Below are 18,060 nucleotides of genomic sequence, written 5' to 3'. Positions count from 1 at the left end.
ATCAGGCCCCCCCTGCGCACCCACGCACGCGCACGTGAAAAATTTTGCGGGTTTTCGGCGGATTCGGTCACTTTTTGGGGGGCTTTTTGTCACTTTATTTCGGTTTTAGGGTTAGGGTAGGGTTAGGTTAGGGTTATGTTGTTTAATTCTTATTTTTGCCTGATTTTACCGATTTATTATCTGACGGCCCGGGCCCTCCCGGGTCGCGGGCCCGGAGGCGGCCGCCTCCCTGGCCTCCCCGGACGCTCCGCCACTGGAAATACAGTAAAGTGCATTTAAGAGAAGGAAGTGTTTGTAATGGGGAGTCCAATTAAAACATTGATCAGATCATCTGTGCATTAAAAACATTGTTCAATGAGTTCAGTGCACAGTGTCCACATGCTCAGTTCTCATTCAACAGTCTTATTACTGCTGGATAAAAGCTGTTACAGGGTTCACCCGCTGGAGGGCCCTGCGTACGTCAGCCTCTACGATGATCAGAGGGCTGGCCTCCACAGGTAGTGCAGGCAGTGGCAGGTTGTTGCTTCCTGGGTCCTGCTCAAAACGAGCATAGAAGTTATTCAACTCACCGGGGAGGGAGGCAGAGGGACTCTCTGCAGATCTGGATCTCCCTCTAAAGTCTGTGATGGTTCGAAGCCCCTGCCATGTAGTTCTCACATCTCCACTCTCAAATTGGTCCTCCAGCTTGGCTGCATACTCCTTCTTGGCTCTCCTGATGGTTTTCTGGAGCACTGCCCTGGTGTCCCCCAGATCACCCGATCTGAAGGCTACGTTGCGAGCGTGAAGAGCAGCACGAACCTCACTGTTGATCCACAGCTTGTCATTGGGGTAGATCCGAACGGATTTTTTCGGAACAATGTCATCTATGCACAAACTGATGTAGCACATGACTGTGTCTGAGAAGTCGTTAACGTTGTTCTCAGCAGCGTCTCGGAACATCCCCCAGTCCGTGTGGTCAAAACAGTCTTGCAGCATAGGGTCTGATTGCTCCGACCATATCCGGACCTCCTTATTAATGATGGGCTCACGTTTCAGCCTCTGCTTGTAGACGGGCAGAAGTTGAATGGCACTATGGTCCGACTTTCCAAAGGGGGGGCGGAGGAGGGATTTGTAGGCGCATGGGAAGGTGGAGTAGCAGTGATCCAGAATTCTGTCACCTCTGGTGTTACAGGTTATATGCTGATGGAATTTGGGGAGAACTTTCTTGAGGTTTACTCTGTTAAAGTCTCCAGCCACCACAAAAACAGATTCTGGATGAGCAGTTTCCCTTTCACTGATGATCTTGTGGAGCTCTGTCAGTGCTGTGTCTATGTGGGCCTTTGGATGGATGTAGACACCAATAAAGATCACCGCACTGATTTCTCTAGGCAGCCAGAATGGTCTGAGTTGGATCATGACAAGTTCCACATCTGGACAGCAGAGGGAGCAAATGGTCTGCACATCAGAGCACCAGGTGTCCCTGACGTATACACACACGCCCCCTCCTTGTACCTTGCCGGTCAGTTCCACTGAAGTGGGAGTAGCCAGTTAGCTCTATCGCCGAGTCTGGAACCCCAGCATCCAGCCACGTCTCGGTGAGACAAACAATTGCGGTGTTTCGCACCTCTCCTTGGAATTTAATCCTCGCCCGAAGCTCCGTGATTTTATTATCCAGTGATTGGACATTAGCGAGCAGGATCGATGGCAAAGGGAGCCTGCCCGCCCGGTTCCTCGCCCGGACCAGGATCCCAGCGCGTCTGCCTCGGTACCTTCCCTTCCCCTCTGTTGTCTTTTCCGACGCCGTCTGGGTGGAACTGCTACCACACCGGTGAGCCAGGGAGCCTCCCCCGCTGTGAAGCCGTATGGGGGGTCTCTCCTGTGAGACTCTGGTGAGTGGACAGCCGTCGCTGATCTGATCGCTAAAAGTGCGTGTCTGTCATATGTGCGTGTACAGAGGACTATGTGTGTGAGGTTAATAGAAAGAATAAAAATCGGCCATTTTCTTAAAGTTTCTTTCATCTGCTTTCAACTACGCGACCCTATCGGTTGAGAGGTGTATTGCACTCTGATACATTATAACTATGAGAAAATAGCCGCTGATTGGATTAAAATGCTTTTATTGATACTGCTCTCAGATGGTCAGGGAGAGAAGCAGGCTGCTTCTCTCCCTGACCATCTGAGAGCAGTATCAATAAAAGCCTACTGCTCAGCTGCTTCAAGCAGCTGAGCAGTAGGCCTGCCTGGTGGTGGGTCTGAGAAGATAGGCATCCATCTAGGCGTCATCTGTGGACATCTGTGGACACGCTACCACTCTGAGACCCCCATCTGGAACCTGGAAAACTAGGACAGATCAGAAAGTACTGAAAGAAAGGGGAGGGAGGGGTACGAAGAACGATGCACGAGTGGCGTGCGGACCTGGTCCCCCATAGAGAGGAGCTTCATGGGGGGAGCAGACAAAAAAGTAGGCTACTCAAATATTTTACTTAAGTAAAATGATCAATACCGCAATGTAGAAATACTCTGTTACAAGTAAACGTTCGGAATTCTAAATTTACTTAAGTAAAAGTAGTCATTACGCAGAATGTCCCGTTTCACAAGTTTTCAAATGTATACAACTCTTTTGAAAATAGCAGATCTACAAGCTTGGAGATCTTGTAGATCTGCTATTTTCAAATGGCCGAAATGTAGTGCTGAAGTAGTCTTTCCTCCGAGGTGGAAAGACTGGTGATGCGAGGTTAGTGCTGAAGTGGTTAATGTTTTCTAAATCTACTACTAAGTAACTAGTAGGCCTAACTAAAGTTTTCAAATACATGGAGTGGAGTAAAAGTAAAATATTTGGATCCGAGATATAGTGGAGTAGAAAAATAAATCAACTCTCGAACTTTTACATGGGCCATGGTAGGCCTACACCATTTTATTTACATATTAAGTAAGATTACACTTTCATCAGCCAACTTAAAACAATACAAAAGCAGATGACATGATTGCGTTGCACAAAGTGATTGTACATTAATATAAGTATGAATTTATTCTAGTATATTATTATAGTATTATATTATCATTTATATTACATTCTGTCAGTGACGGGCTTGAACAAAATGTAATGGGTAACATTAATAAGGCTTTTATTCCTGAGGTGGGGAAACATGTTTTCTGTGAAGTTTAAAGTGTTTTACTGATGCAACATGAATTATCAACGTCACACCCAAATTGTGTCCCTATCGAATCTCGTCCGTCTTCTACACTTCCTGTTTCTTATGCAATCTATTAATAATGATCGATATTTTTCCAATGTTTGACTTTAATGACCAGAAAGAGTCTTTTCTCTTTTTAATTCAAAATTGAAACAAAAATAAATAAATAAATCATTTATTTTCAAAGCGCATAAACAGTTGAACAACCTGCGGCTGCGCAGAGAGCTGACCAGCAGCGGCGCTAACGGTGAGAATTTAAGGTGAGTTCAATTTTACTTCTACTCCACTACAGGCAAATATTGTAGTTACTAGTTACTTTGTAGATTTTGATTATTACAAAAGATTACATACATTAACCACTTCAGCCCTATATGTTTCGGCTGTTTGAAAATAGCCGATCTACAAGCTCATAGCAGCACTCGGTGCCGCGCAGGAAAGCCTAGGGCGGTCCAGAGTGTAGTGACTTTTTTCGGGACCGTACCTATGTTCCCCAGGTTCTATGTTCCCCAGGTTCTATGTTCCCCACAAAAAAGGTTCTATGTTCCCCACTTACCAAAAAAGGTTCTATGTTCCCTGGGTTCTATGTTCCCCTTTTACATAAAAAAAGGTTCTATGTTCCCCGTTTACCCCAAAAAAGGTTCTATGTTCCCCATTAACAAAAAAAAGGTTCTATGTTCCCCGCTCACCCAAAAATGCAGGAAAAATACATTTTTAATTTCCAATTATTAATAACATCTCTGAACACACACAACTGAACATAATGGGGAGAAATTACTATCAGAAACTTGCACGCCCCTTTCCCCTGGCGGCCATCTTGGTGATATAGAGGACGGCTGTGGACACTTCAGAAAACCACCTACCAGTGACATCATCGTCAGTTTTTTTTTTAACAAGATTTTGTTTAAACATATATATATATTTTTATTAACGTGAGAACAATGCCTTTCATTATAGCATGCTAACTTTCCATGAATAGAAAGCCTGCAGTTTCTATTAGCATGGATTCCCTATTCCCTTTAAGCTTGCATAACTGTCTCCACCAGGCCGAAAGGCATGGCGAGAGAGTATGTTTTACCCCCTGTCCGTCCGTCCGTCCGTCCGTGTGTGTGTCCTGTCCGTGTGTTACCAGCTAATCTCCGGCACCATTGGCCCACTCGCTGCGAAACTGTGCACACACACTCCCTCGATACCAATTCAGAACCTCTGCCCCAAATTTTTCACATGGGCCTGTTATAGCGCCACCAGGAGGCCGATTTGTGCAAAACCCATTTTTTTACATTACTCCTACAGATTTTATCCAAACGTCATGCAAATCGTTACACAGTATCTCTATAGTCATGTGATCAACCCGGATCTGTCCGATTTCCCATATTCCATCCTGATTGGCTAAGGTTGGCTTCCAAAGTTTGCAGGATTGGTCCGTTTTGAACAAAATGCCTCGAATCATGAACGCAGCTTGCAATTTCCGTGAAATTTCACACGCACATTCCCACTAGGCCGAGGAAGAAATGCCACCCATTTCACATTGGCCTGTTATAGCGCCACCAGCAGGTCTAATTTAGCAAAATGCCACAAATCATAAATGCAGTGTCCGATTGCCGTGAAAGGCCTAGGAAGAAATGGCACCCTTTTCACATTGGCCTATTATACCGCCACCGAGGAGCACTTTTTCTAGTTGTATTTATTTTTGTGTGTAAAAAACTTTGTAACTTTTTTTATATACTTTATAAATTAAGCACTTTGAAACTGAAGATGATGGCCAATGTTGATGATTGTAAAAATGATAATAATATCGTATCGATATCGTGAGCCCAATATCGTGTATCGTATCATATGTACCGTGAAATTAATGTATCGTGACACCCCTAAATAGATTTTGAGTCATGTCAAAGAAATTTTCAAAACATGATATTTTGACACTTTAAAAACTGAAAAATTACAAATAACTAATGGGTATACATGTATTTAAACCTTTTTAAATGTCTCACCATTTCCTGCCTTTTTGGGTGAGCGGGGAACATAGAACCTTTTTTTGGTTGAGTGGGGAACATAGAACCTTTTTTAGAACCTTTTTTGGTTGAGTGGGGAACATAGAACCTTTTTTTGGATGAGTGGGGAACATAGAACCTGGGGAACATAGAACCTTTTTGGGGGGGGGAGGGGAACATAGAACCTGGGGAACATAGAACCTGGGGAACATAGGTACGGTCCCCTTTTTTCTCTCTCTAATTGACAGGCGCGCTGCTACTACCGTGTTAGGTCTCCAACTTTAATAAAAAAAATAAACAAAACAATTTCACTATTCACCGAAACAAAGGCAGTTTTGTGTTGTTGAAAGTTTCGGTGAGTAGCGAAATAGCTTTGTTTATTTTTTATTAGGAGACCTCGCACGGTAGTGGAATGTTAGGTCTATGAGCAGAGCAGCGCGCCTGTCAGTCCGTTAGAGAGGAAAAAAAGTCACTAACACTCTGGACCATCCTTCCTAGTTACATTACCTAGGTACTTTCAGTTAGCAGAGACAAAATAGCAGTTTCATATTTTTGTTAAAAAAAATACCTTTGAGAAAGTGAAGTGAACAAACACGGCTGTACTTGGGCAGGTTGTTGAACGTTAATTCTGTGCGTCGTACAGCTGAGATCCAAGCCATACTACATCTATTTGAGCTCTGTGATGTTGCCTCCATGCTGGAAAGCTGACAAATTGTACTGCTTTATCTACCACATTACCTCGACCCGACCTGCTATGGCACTTATGAACTGAGCAAGTCCTCACCGTTGTGACTGTGAGTTTAAACACGGTTGGGTCACTGTCTGTTTACAAGCTGTTTATGTACCCTCGGACCCCAACCCTCCGGCCCCAACAATGGCCGCCGCGACCAAATCACACATGTTGACGCACCCTTCAGGATTTTTTGGTACACCCTATAAGCTTGTAATCTTTTATCTGTTATCTTTGAATAGCCAACGTATAAAAGGTTCAAGTGATTAAAATGATTGTGATCCTATGTTAGCTACTTTTACTGGAGACCGGGCGCTGATACTTTTACTTCTACTCCACTACAGGCAAATATTGTAGTTACTAGTTACTTTGTAGATTTTGATTATTACAAAACATGCATTAACCACTTCAGCCCGTTTGAAAATAGCTCATCTACAAGCTCACAATGCATCCTGATGCATTGTGAGCTTGTAGATCTGCTATTTTCAAAATATTTTAAGATATTATTAATCATACATAGAAAAAACATAGAAAAAACTATCTTTCATCAACTGGATGTGTTCCTACAGAACAATAAGGTTCATAACAAATTCCAATCTGGCTTCAGGAAAGGTCATAGTACAGAAACAGCACTTGTAAAAGTAATTAATGATCTAAGGGTGTCCGCTGACGACAAAAATGTATCTGTTCTCCTACTTCTTGACTTAACCGCTGCTTTTGATCACACAATTCTACTACAACGTTTGGAGTACTGGATTGGTTTGTCAGGCACAGCCTTGTCTTGGTTTCACTCTTACCTAACAGGCAGAAGCTATTTTGTCAGTCTAGCTAACTTTGACTCAGACAAACACAACATCTGTTCTGGTATTCCACAGGGCTCAATTCTGGGTCCCTTATTGTTCTCCCTGTATATTCTACCGCTGGGAGAACTCATCGCCGATCACGGAGTGAACTTCCATTTCTATGCTGATGATACCCAGCTGTATCTTTCAGTAGCTCCAGACGACCCCTGCGCTCTAGACCCATTGTTGACCTGTCTGTCCAGTATAAAATGCTGGATGAGTGAAAACTTTCTTAAGCTAAATGAGGATAAAACAGAAGTTCTCATAATTGGCTCCAGTGAGCAGAGAGAATCAATAACAAGTAGACTTGGTAACCTGGCTGTAGAAAGTAACACCACAGTAAAGAACCTGGGGGTGATTATCGATTCTGAATTGAATTTCAATACACACATTAATCATGTCACCAAGATTGCTTTCTTTCATCTTAGAAATATTGCGCGAATTAGAGACTATCTGTCGTTAGACGATGCAAAGACGCTGATCCACGCTTTTGTTTTCTCTCGGCTTGATTACTGCAACGCACTCTACTCTGGCCTGCCAAAGAAAACAACTGACAGATTACAACTTGTTCAAAATGCGGCAGCCAGAATTTTAACTAAAACCAGGATGAGAGAACATATCACTCCAGTTCTTGCTTCACTACACTGGCTCCCGGTTGTTTTTAGGATTGATTTTAAAATTCTTTTAATAGTTTATAAAGCTCTAAATGGTCTGGCACCTACCTACCTCTCTGACTGCCTAGAGAGATATGTTCCAAACCGGGCCCTCAGGTCTTCAAGTGCTGACCTGCTCGAGGTGCCTACAATGACATATAAAAAATACGGTGAAGCAGCATTCTGCTTTTACGGACCGACAGTGTGGAATAAACTCCCATTACACCTAAGACAGGCAGCCTCTGTCGATAGCTTTAAAGCACAGCTCAAGACCTATTACTTCACTCTTGCTTTTAGCTGATTCTTTGGTTGATTTTTAATTCCTCACTGTATTCCCTATTTTAATGTTGTTTTATGCCTTTGCTTTTGCCTTTGCTTTTATTTTATTTTATTTTATTTTTGTTTGCTTTATTGTTAAATTGGTTCTAACTGTAATCGTATTCTTGCTCTGTAAAGCACTTTGAGCTGCATTTCATGTCATGAAAGGTGCTATACAAATAAAGTTTATTATTATTATTATTATTATACATTTGAAAACTTGTGAAATGGGACATTCTGCATAATGAGTACTTTCTACTTTTGGCACTTTGAGTAAATTTCGATACCAATACTTATACTTTTACTCAAGTAAATTTTGAATTCCGGACTTTTACTTAACAGATTGATTGATTGATGTAGTTTATTTAGAAAGACATGAGAATAGTACATGACAGTACATAACAGTACATGGAAGTACAAATTCAGTAGCCTACTTCTACATTGCAGTAATGATACTTTTACTTAAGTAAAAAATGTGAGTACTTTTTTTCACCACTGGCTTTTGTCATCTTGTTTGAACTACATGTTTATTGCTCTGTCTCTGTCTCTCTGTCTCTCTCTGTCTCTCTCTCTCTCTCTCTCTCTCTCTCCCCCCCCCCCCCCCCCCATCAGGTACCATGTCAGATATTGATGACAGTGGTTATTTCACCGATGTTTCAGACACCAGTGAAGACAGTGGGATCGTCGAGGACTTGAACTCTGACTCAGATGACAGTGAGATGGGGGAGTTGGACAACTTTCCAGTACCTCAAAACAACGCCCCCCCCCACCCAGACATCCGAGACAGAGCATGACCACCCATTCAAAGTGAAAATTACATGTTTTTTTCCTTTAAAAAACAGTATATACATCATTAATTAAGTCAAAGCAAAAACTAAGATTAAAACTAAATAAAAAGTAAAGAAAAACTAGTCAACTCCTAAAAGTATTTGCACACTTTACAACTGAAATCAAACACCAAACTGAAGGACAAAAAAATACTAAAATAACTCTTCATGACTATAGTAGATTGTAGAGCAAATTTGCTAGAAATCACCTCATCAATACTTTAATGACTAACTATTGTATGTATAGGCTAATTCTGAGCTTGTTTTTGGATATGTTTTAGTATGTGTGCATCCAAATTAAGCCCTGACTTTCTCCTCAGACCGTCCCCACCCCCCAGCGTCTCCCAGCTGTCCCCTGACTCCCTGGTCTTGTCCTGGTCGGGTCCCAGCTTCGACGGACGCAGCGCCATCTTGGGCTACGTGGTGGAGATCAAGGACGACGGTACCGACGAGGCCGGGAGCTGGACTGAAGTCACCGCTCAATGCAAGAACACTTCCTATCAGGTCCGCTCAGGGCTGGATCCTCAGGGGAAGTACCGCTTCCGGGTCAGGGCCTTCAACGCTGCGGCGGTCGGCGAGCCAAGTGAGGAGTCTGCCTGTGTCAAGATGTCCACTGCAGGTTGGTCATCTTTCTTTTTAAAACACTTTACAAGTGAGGGCTTGAAGTAGCGCCTGAATTTGAGTTCAGACATTGATGATAGAGTCAGTAGTCACTTCATTACGATGCTGCATTTTTATTTATTTAAAGGAGAGCAGAAAGAGGAGATCCAGTCATATGTGACAATACCCATTGACACCACTCACAGCGCCAAGGACCACTACAACGTGCACGAGAAGCTGGGAACGTAAGTATGGATTGTGCAGGTGAATGTCTCAAATGTTTACGCATACTGTATATGTATTCGTCGCCTCGTTGATAGGTGATAGAAACTACAGGGATATGCAACACAGTCATGCAGCATAAACCTATAACACCACAACTACACAGGAAATCCTTAGAGTTCCTTTTGGTTACATTTGTGCACTCTTGTTTGGTGTTAAATTAACCCCGAAGATCTTACTGTGAGTAGATTTGTGTTTTTTACTGAGCACTCTTAACCCATTAAAACCAGGAAAGCGATCTGTAATTTTAGATTTTAGCGTTGGCTATTTAAAAATAGCAGATCTACAAGCTCGCAGCGCGGCACAAACATTTTTGAAAAATTGTTTGAAAAATGTTGAATATATATATATATATTTTTTACACAAATCTTCACTTCTGGGGGTCCCTGGCACTAAACATTTTCAGATGGGGGTCCGCGGCCAAATAAAATATGTCACTTTGGGGGTCCTTGACAGGAAAACGTTTGAGAACTACAGATTTAGAAGGCATTTGTAGAATCGGCCTCAGATCTTAATGGGTTTAACTAGTGGAGCCTCCAGGATGCCTCATTGCTTCTGCTCTCTTTTTTGCATAAATCTAAATTCCAGAGGGAAGTTTGGCCAGGCGTTCAGACTGTCCCACAAGGAGACCGGCCAGGTGTGTGCGGGGAAGTTCTACCGAGGCCGCACCTCCAAGGACAGGGCGGCGGTGCGCCAGGCGATGGAGCTGATGAACTGTGTCCATCACCCCAAACTGTGCCAGTGTCTGGCCGCCTACGACACACGCGCTGAGATGGTCATGGTCATGGAGTTGTGAGTATATATCCAAAGCGTAACGGAGACCACCTCCAACAGAAAAAGGCTTCATAATGGGAGTGCATTGTTGAAGTTTACTGAATTACATTGCAGAATGCCTTTTTTGCTGGCTCACAAAAAAGCGGGCCTGCTTTCAAAAGAACATTTTAACACAAATCTATTACGGGAGTCAGCTGACACAAAATATTTTCAGATGGGGGTCCGCAGTCAAATACATATTTATTTGGGGTCCTTTACATGAAAATATTTGAGAACCACTGCTCCAAAGTAACTTTAATGACCTTTAATAACCATAGCCAAGCAGATAACCAAGATGACATGTAATGTGTTCTCACGGCATGTGGCCTGTGTGTCTGTGTGTTGTGTGCATGCAGCATCACGGGTGGGGAGCTGTTCGAACGCATCCTGGATGACGACTTTGAGCACACAGAGCCCACTAGTGCGTGCTACAATGCAGGGTTGCAGTACGTTCACAAGCAGAACATCGTGCACATGGACCTCAAGATCATCGACTTTGGCTCGGCTAGAATACTGGGTTAGTTAAAGTTGCTGTAGGATTTGTGTTTGGCTGGGGCAGAGGTGTGCTATCATTGGTTGTAGTCAGTGTTATTACAAAATCACATAGTGTACGTACGTACGTACACTATGTGTACCATATTTTACTCTATAATAGCTAATGTTTTTCCTTTTTTTAGTTTTTTTGTAAAACTTATTTGGGTACTATATACATTTTTGTAATTATTATTATTATATTTACATATACATTATCCCCTTCTTCCAGAGCCTGGTAAAACCTTGAAAAGCATGGAGGGGACCGCAGAGTTTGTGGCTCCTGAAGTCATTAACTTTGAGCCTGTTGGTTTGGAGTCTGACTTGTGGAGCATTGGAATCTGTTTTATTCTGTAAGTAAAACCTCAAACTGTTCTGTCCTGTAGCTGTTGTCACAGTAAAAAGAAAAGCATGCTGTGCTTGCCTAAAAAATGTGTCTCTAAATAAAAGTGACAAAGCGTTGATCTTTATCGCCATCTGCTGGTGTTTCTAGCCATTAACGAGACACTTGCAGTGCTTCACAGTGGCACCAAGTTCTTACAAAGAAAATGTACTTCTACACCAACTGTTGTTGCCAATAATGTGTTTTCTAAATCAACATTCCAGGTTAAGTTATGGCTAGAAGTATTATTTATTGTATATTTTAAATTGACAGGTATAGCCTATACCTGCCTAAATAATGTTATGTAGCTGCGTATTACAAACCTATACCTATAGCTACATAAATGTATTTAGGCACTGTCTGCCACACCACCTACATGTATTACTCTATTCATGTTCACTCTGTCTTTTGTCTAGCTTTTAGGGGTGAAACAATGAATCTAAACATTGATTCAAATGATCATTTAAGTGATTTACCGTATCATACAATGTATAATATGTGCTATTCATGCAAGCTTTTCTTTTCAACTGCTGGGTAAATGTGTTAATCAATTTCAAGATGTCTTAGGTTCATATAGCTTGTAATGCTCATTTACCATCCTTTTGTTCTTCAGCTTTATTATACTATGGTCTAAATTAAATCGAATATATTGACAGATAAATGGATTATAAAAATATTAATTGCAGCCCTAAAACAACTTATTTGATTCATTCTGGTGATATAAGACTATAATATATTTCTACTTGAATGCCTGAATGTCTGCGTATGTTCTGCAATGTAATATTACGGTGTCCTGTTGCTACAATCATAGACTGTACCTTGTCATTAGTCTTGTGTCAGTTTTTGTTGTATTGCAACAGCACCAGATGCCACACAACATTCCATGTGTTTTGACTCATTTTTTTAAAACTTGTTTCCTGACGCAGGCTTAGTGGTGAGTCTCCATTCCAGGGGAACAGTGATGCAGAGACACTGGCACTGGTGACAGCTGGCACTTATGAGTTTGATGAGGAAAGCTTTGAGGACATCTCTGAAGAGGCGAAGGACTTCATCAGCTCCCTGCTGAAGAAAGACCCCAGGTTTGACTTCTTAAGTGAATGGCATCTGCTGTTTCATATTCTCCAATTAGTTGGTACTTGGAACTAAACTACTGCTGCTTATTATGGTGGATTTGCAATCTGTCCAGCTGAATTGAACCGCCCACCTAATTATTACTAAAAGACCTACCATGATGTCAATGAATGTCCTGTTGCTTGCTGAAAAATAACATTTTCAAGCTACAGTAGTTTCTATTCTCAGGTGAGATTGTGTAACTTCATAGAAGAGACAGCAATGTGGCATTGTGATGAGTAAAATGTAAACACAGGGAAGCAGAAAAATCATGGGTTTGCGTCCCTAATAATAATAATGATGATGATAATGATAATAATAATAACGATAACAATAACAACAATGACTTTCTGATCCAATCCAGTGTTAATTTTGACAGCAAATTTTGATTTAGTCTTAGTCTTTTGAATAACCCACCATTTAGTTTTTCCTATTTTAGTCTTCTGAAATTGTTTAATCTTAGTCTAGTCTTAGTCGACTAAATATCAAAACCTTAGTCTTTTAGTCTTAGTCAAAAACAATTACACTGCAGCAAATTCTGATTTAGTCTTAGTCCTATTTTAGTCTCCTGAAATTGTTTACTCTTAGTCAAGTCTTAGTCAACTAAATATCAAAACCTTAGTCTTTTAGTCTTAGTCGACAAAATTAACACTATGTGTCCTGTCCTCTGATGAGGCGTTGGCCAACCCATGGATGGTCTCTTTCTCCCCTCTGAACCGTAGACCCACCAAGTCCCTCAACAAGGAGAAGATACGAAGATTCCTGGTCAAGCGCAAGTGGAAGGTAACACACACACACACGGCTCTGTAACTGTTCATGTGAAACAGTCACCATAATCTTACTCAACAATATGACCAGATTGCTTCTCTATCAGTGTGTTAAAGGGACTACACCATGAATCTTCACTTTTTCTTCTTTTTTGTGTGTTTTTGGTCTCCCCTACCTCTCTTCTATCCCCAAAAATACCCCAGTTTGAACACTCAGGCTTTCACATAAAATCTGGGGTTTTCTGTAAATTGGTCTCAAAACAGACCAAACTGATTTTGCACCCAGGTACAATACCTCCCGTTTTTCTTTTTTTAAAAAACTTTTTCCACACAGAACCAGGAGATAACATGCATACAAACTGGCTCAATAGTGCCCCGTGCCAAACAGGACAATGTGGTATTGCCGGTCTGGTGAAAGTGCTTTATAAGCCAGAGAGAAGTTAGTTGGAATGAGTATATCTGAGGCTTGATTTAGGCTCAAACCTTTTGAAAAACGTTTGAGGGACATAAACTACATGATATTAAATATATATATATTTTTTTAAATTCATGGTGTAGATCCTTTAAGATCCTTCTGTATGTGATTAAAGGATAAAAATCACTTTACTTTAACATAGTAAAGTGCATTGCATATTCTCACATCAATAATACATTTTAGCCTAGTTTTACAACACTATGTATAAACAATATTGTAAGTTACTGTTGGGAAATTTACTTTCAAAATGCAATCAAAATTGAAAATTGATTTCAATTGAAAGGAATGTTACATTATGACTTTCTGCACCAAATAATACGTTAAACTTATTACATTCACAAGTGTAAGATTATTAAGCATAATATTAAATGGAAGCGGGTAGGCTAAATGGAATATTTAAATGCTATTTTAGCAGCCTGGATGTCATAATGAGACTATTGGATATTTTCGTGCCATGTCATAGTCCCTTTAAAACTCAGGAGCACCCTCTATCAGTGCATGGTAGACTTAAAATATATATAATAAAAGTCTAATAGCAAGTGAGAGACTAGATGGATTCATTCAGTCATCATTAGTGTGAGGGAATTTATTAGAAGCTACAACATGTATAACGGATACATATTTTTCTCAAAGCAATGACTTACTTAATATACACCTATTTGTAAAAGTAATGCATTTTATTACTCATGAATGTTATATTATTATGTAATGCATTACACGTAACACTAAATATTAACATTGGTGCAGCCTTACCTTAAGAATTGTCATTTCCAGACTCCGAGGCTCAATGTTTTTCACACTGTTGTTTACATGTTTTAATTGTAGAAAGCCGGCAAGGCTGTCCTGGCCCTAAAGCGGATGACTAACCTAACCAGCAAATCAGAGGATCCTGGCAGTCCTTCAGAGGGTATGACACACACACACACACACACACGCACACGCACACGCACACGCACACACATAGACCACTTTTTAGTCTTTAAAATGCACCAATTTCTTCAATGTTTAGCTTTTCCTTGAAGTAGCATAAACATATTCTAAAATTATACTTCTGAAGTCAATCTTTACTTTAGCAGTTGCAGGCCTAGTAGTTGTTTAACAACCAAATAGCCAATTACAACGTGCCTGTCCCTTTGGGTAATAGGACCTAAACAGCCGCCACGTCCCTCGTGGGATTGATGTCTCTTAGAAACACACACCCTTCAGGTTATATGAATGATGTCACTTGTAAACACAGCTCTTTGTTAGTTGTTTTTACTAGTGGCAACAAGTTTCAAAATTCTACACTGTGCACCTTTCTTGCCATCAGCATGCCTGATATCTCTGGCATGTTCCATGGCCCCTGTCTAGATCGCAACCCACTGAACACATACTATAATGCAGTGGTTCTCAAACCTTTTCAAATTGATACGTATTTGGCCGCAGACCCCCATCTGAAAATGTAGCAAAAATAGCAAGCGTGAGCTTGTAGATCTGCCATTTTTAAAGGGCCAACATATAAATGGATAAAGAGGTTAAAATGATTGTGATGCTATATTAACTACTTTTGCTGGGGACCCCCTGGATCGCCCCAGGACCCCTAGGGTCCCCACTTTGAGAACCCCTTGCTGTAACGTCCTTCTTGAACTCGGGGCTCAGCTGTGTATGTCAGCTGGTGTATTTCATTGTACCAATCCTTGCAACACATTGTTAGCGTACAGTAAATGCAGATCGGCTATTTTCAGCAAAGAGATTTGGTGTAGAGGTAAATACTATGCCAAATACTCACACTGCATCACAACTGAGCAGCAAATTTAAACTCGGAAAGCTGACACAAGTGATTCTCTTGGGTTACATCTTCTGCTCACTGCATTGTTTGTCATTGTGTGAACCTCTAGGCTACCCAGAGCCTGAGGTGCAGTGGCTCCAGAACAAGGACCCAGTAAACCGTCCACGGTCGTCCAGGGTGACCGTGGAACGCCTCAAGGACGGACTCTGCACTCTGGTTCTCTCCGATCTGAGACCTGCCGACTCTGGAGTTGTGCTGTGCTCTGCTAAACTGACCGTGGGGTTCAGAAAATAAAATATTTCAGATTGGACTAAGATCATCTTTTTATGCAGATATGTCCGTTATCACAGTATTATTATTATTTATTTATTTGCTCCATGCATTGCTCTTCTATACAACACATTACACAGGATCTTACCACACTGAAAGTAGCACATGTCAGAAATGTACCTTTTATTTATATTTGTGAGCTATTGCATATAAGTAAGCATTATTCGAAATATTCCACGCAAGTCCATACACCAATCACATTACTTGATTACTGACATTACATGACGGAACTTTTAATTCCTGTCATTAATTACATTTGTAGTTAAATTTATACTCCGCTAAACCCGTCTTACAAGTAAATCGTTAGTTGATAAATATCATGTGGTCAAACCCACAGTCCTATGACATCAATTCCAGCGAAGGGTCTGAATAAAAATGTAGATGGGTTTTTACCAGAGAACTAAGGTAAGCCTCTGATTGGCTGGCCTGTAACAGAAGTCTGTGGTTGTTTCAACTGATATATATCTGACAGATTTGTTCTCTAAGCCCCTATATACAGTACTAATGACATGCCCAAAATGGGGACGCAACGTTGAAAGTGATTAAGGGGCAGTGCGACTGTTCTATAGTTGTGCAGCAGACATTATAATTCAATCTAATCGTCGGGCTACTGCAAGACTCCTAGTTGATTGAGTCCTTCTCATGTCTGTGTTGTTGGTATGTGCAGAAATGTTTGGTCTGTATTGTAAAGATTGTCAGATGACATGCATTCCAGCTAAACAAATGGGCATCTGTATAAAAGCAGCAGGGGATTTGTCACAAAACCTTTGATAAAATCGGAATAACAATTCATTCCCCGTATCGTGGGAAATGTAATGGGGCTCCGCCTCTGTCCATGTTTCAAATGCCCAGACTTAAAAGCTCTTAATCTAAGACCCCACAAAATATCGATCAGGCACAAAGTCTTGGTCGAAGGACCCACTTCCGTGGGTTCGTTGCAATGTCGCAGTGCCCTGTAACACTCTTCCTTTAAGGCAAATTTCTCTACGGGGTCGTTTTTGTGGCAGATGTCCTGGGACTTGACACAAGTGTTGCTGTGCACGTGTGCAGTTGATAGATGAAACTGTGTGAGACATCGGGTAGTGGGTCAGCTTACATGTCCTCAGGGGTTCAGGACGGCGGATTGGCCTCTGGTCTCTTTATGATCCGTTTCTGCAGAAGATTCCAGGCCTTGAGTACCTTTTGAGATCAAAGAGACCGGGTGAAATTAAATGTCACAGTGACAGGACTGATGGACTATTTTACAAGCCCAATAGCAAGACAGTAAAGGTGGGAGAGAGAGAGGATGACATGCAACAAAAAGAGCCTCTGGCCAGATTCGAATTAGCTGCAGGAAGGACTATAGACGAATCCACAAGGCAATCAGAACTCCGGTGTCGTGGAGCGGCAGCCGCTTGACACTGCAGTTATGATTGCAGTTCTGTGGTTTTGTCTACAGCCATTATACGGCACGGCTTTAGGCTGTGACAACGCTGAGGAAGACCCGTTTGGTTGAAACGCGTCCCGTTGTTTCTATCCGTGAGAGGCAAATAAAACCATGTGTGCTGGCTATTTCCTCACTTTTATCACACTCAAAACTTGGCTAGTGTTAAATGTCCCACCCAAAACAGATGGCGTGTGTGTGTGTTGTGTGTGTTTCTGACCTGCTTCTGGGTGACATCAGGCTTCCACTGTGTGCAGAGCACCACGTTGGCGTGCTCGACCTGTTTGGCATTGGACCACTGGCTCTGTAGTCTCTTCACAGCGTCCTCGCTGCTCACCCCATCCCTCTCAGTAATCCTCGACACCGCCTAGGAGGTACAGGCAAAGATCTTTTAAAACATTTCTGAGTCTATATACAGTAATTTTCAAAAAGTTAATTTTCTCCTCCTTGTACTTGTCACATCAGGGGGAGAAAGGTTTTTGCATTAGCCAGATATCATCTTTAAAATAGAAACTTTCCAGTTGCTGCATTGGTATCTTGGCTTAATTAGCTTTTTTTTTTAATAGAAACGGCACCAAGCTTGTTAGCTTGTAGCAAGAAGGAACCTTTAATTGAGAAACGCAAATTATTTTTTATCACTTTTTACAAATCAAATATTGAAATGTCAAGGTTTTAAAACCCTCTAGCGACAAGATATTTGAGTCAGTGCTGTATGTTAGATACTGTATTCTCTGACTAATTCACATATTAATCACCATGATCTCATGACGGCCATTTTGCACTTCCTCATCACATCATACTTGAGAGGTAGTTAAAGGTAGGGTAAGTGATTTACTTTGGTTAAAATAAGTGTTTAATAGCTGAATATTCTGATAGTACTCATTGCTATAGAGTGTTTGTTCAGTAAAAGGAGTCTCCCATGTCTCTCCAGCTCTTTATTAAACAGAAAATGCATTTTCAGTGCTCTCTCCTGATTGGCTTAAAAGTTGTCACCTACCTGAAAATGTACTATATTCTGTTTACTACAGAGCTGGAGAGACCCTTGTGA

At 41.4% G+C, this 18,060-nt stretch overlaps 1 protein-coding gene across 1 annotated transcript; it reads left to right on the top strand.

Moving 5' to 3' along the window:
* Positions 1-8,321: 8,321 nt before the first annotated feature.
* On the top strand, positions 8,322-15,553 carry LOC308092253 (myosin light chain kinase, smooth muscle-like; the record flags this gene model as incomplete). Its single annotated transcript, XM_080438098.1, has 10 exons — positions 8,322-8,431; positions 8,852-9,150; positions 9,280-9,376; positions 10,002-10,205; positions 10,583-10,743; positions 10,990-11,110; positions 12,066-12,232; positions 12,902-13,032; positions 14,317-14,398; positions 15,369-15,553. 10 exons carry the CDS (start codon positions 8,322-8,324, stop codon positions 15,551-15,553), a joined length of 1,557 nt encoding a protein of 518 aa, XP_080294224.1.
* Positions 15,554-18,060: the final 2,507 nt, after the last annotated feature.

The sequence above is a fragment of the Gymnoscopelus braueri genome (genome assembly GCF_963280865.1).
Source record: "Gymnoscopelus braueri genome assembly, chromosome: 9".
Classification (NCBI taxonomy): Eukaryota; Metazoa; Chordata; class Actinopteri; order Myctophiformes; family Myctophidae; genus Gymnoscopelus; species Gymnoscopelus braueri.
This window is presented reverse-complemented; position numbering and strand designations above follow the sequence as displayed.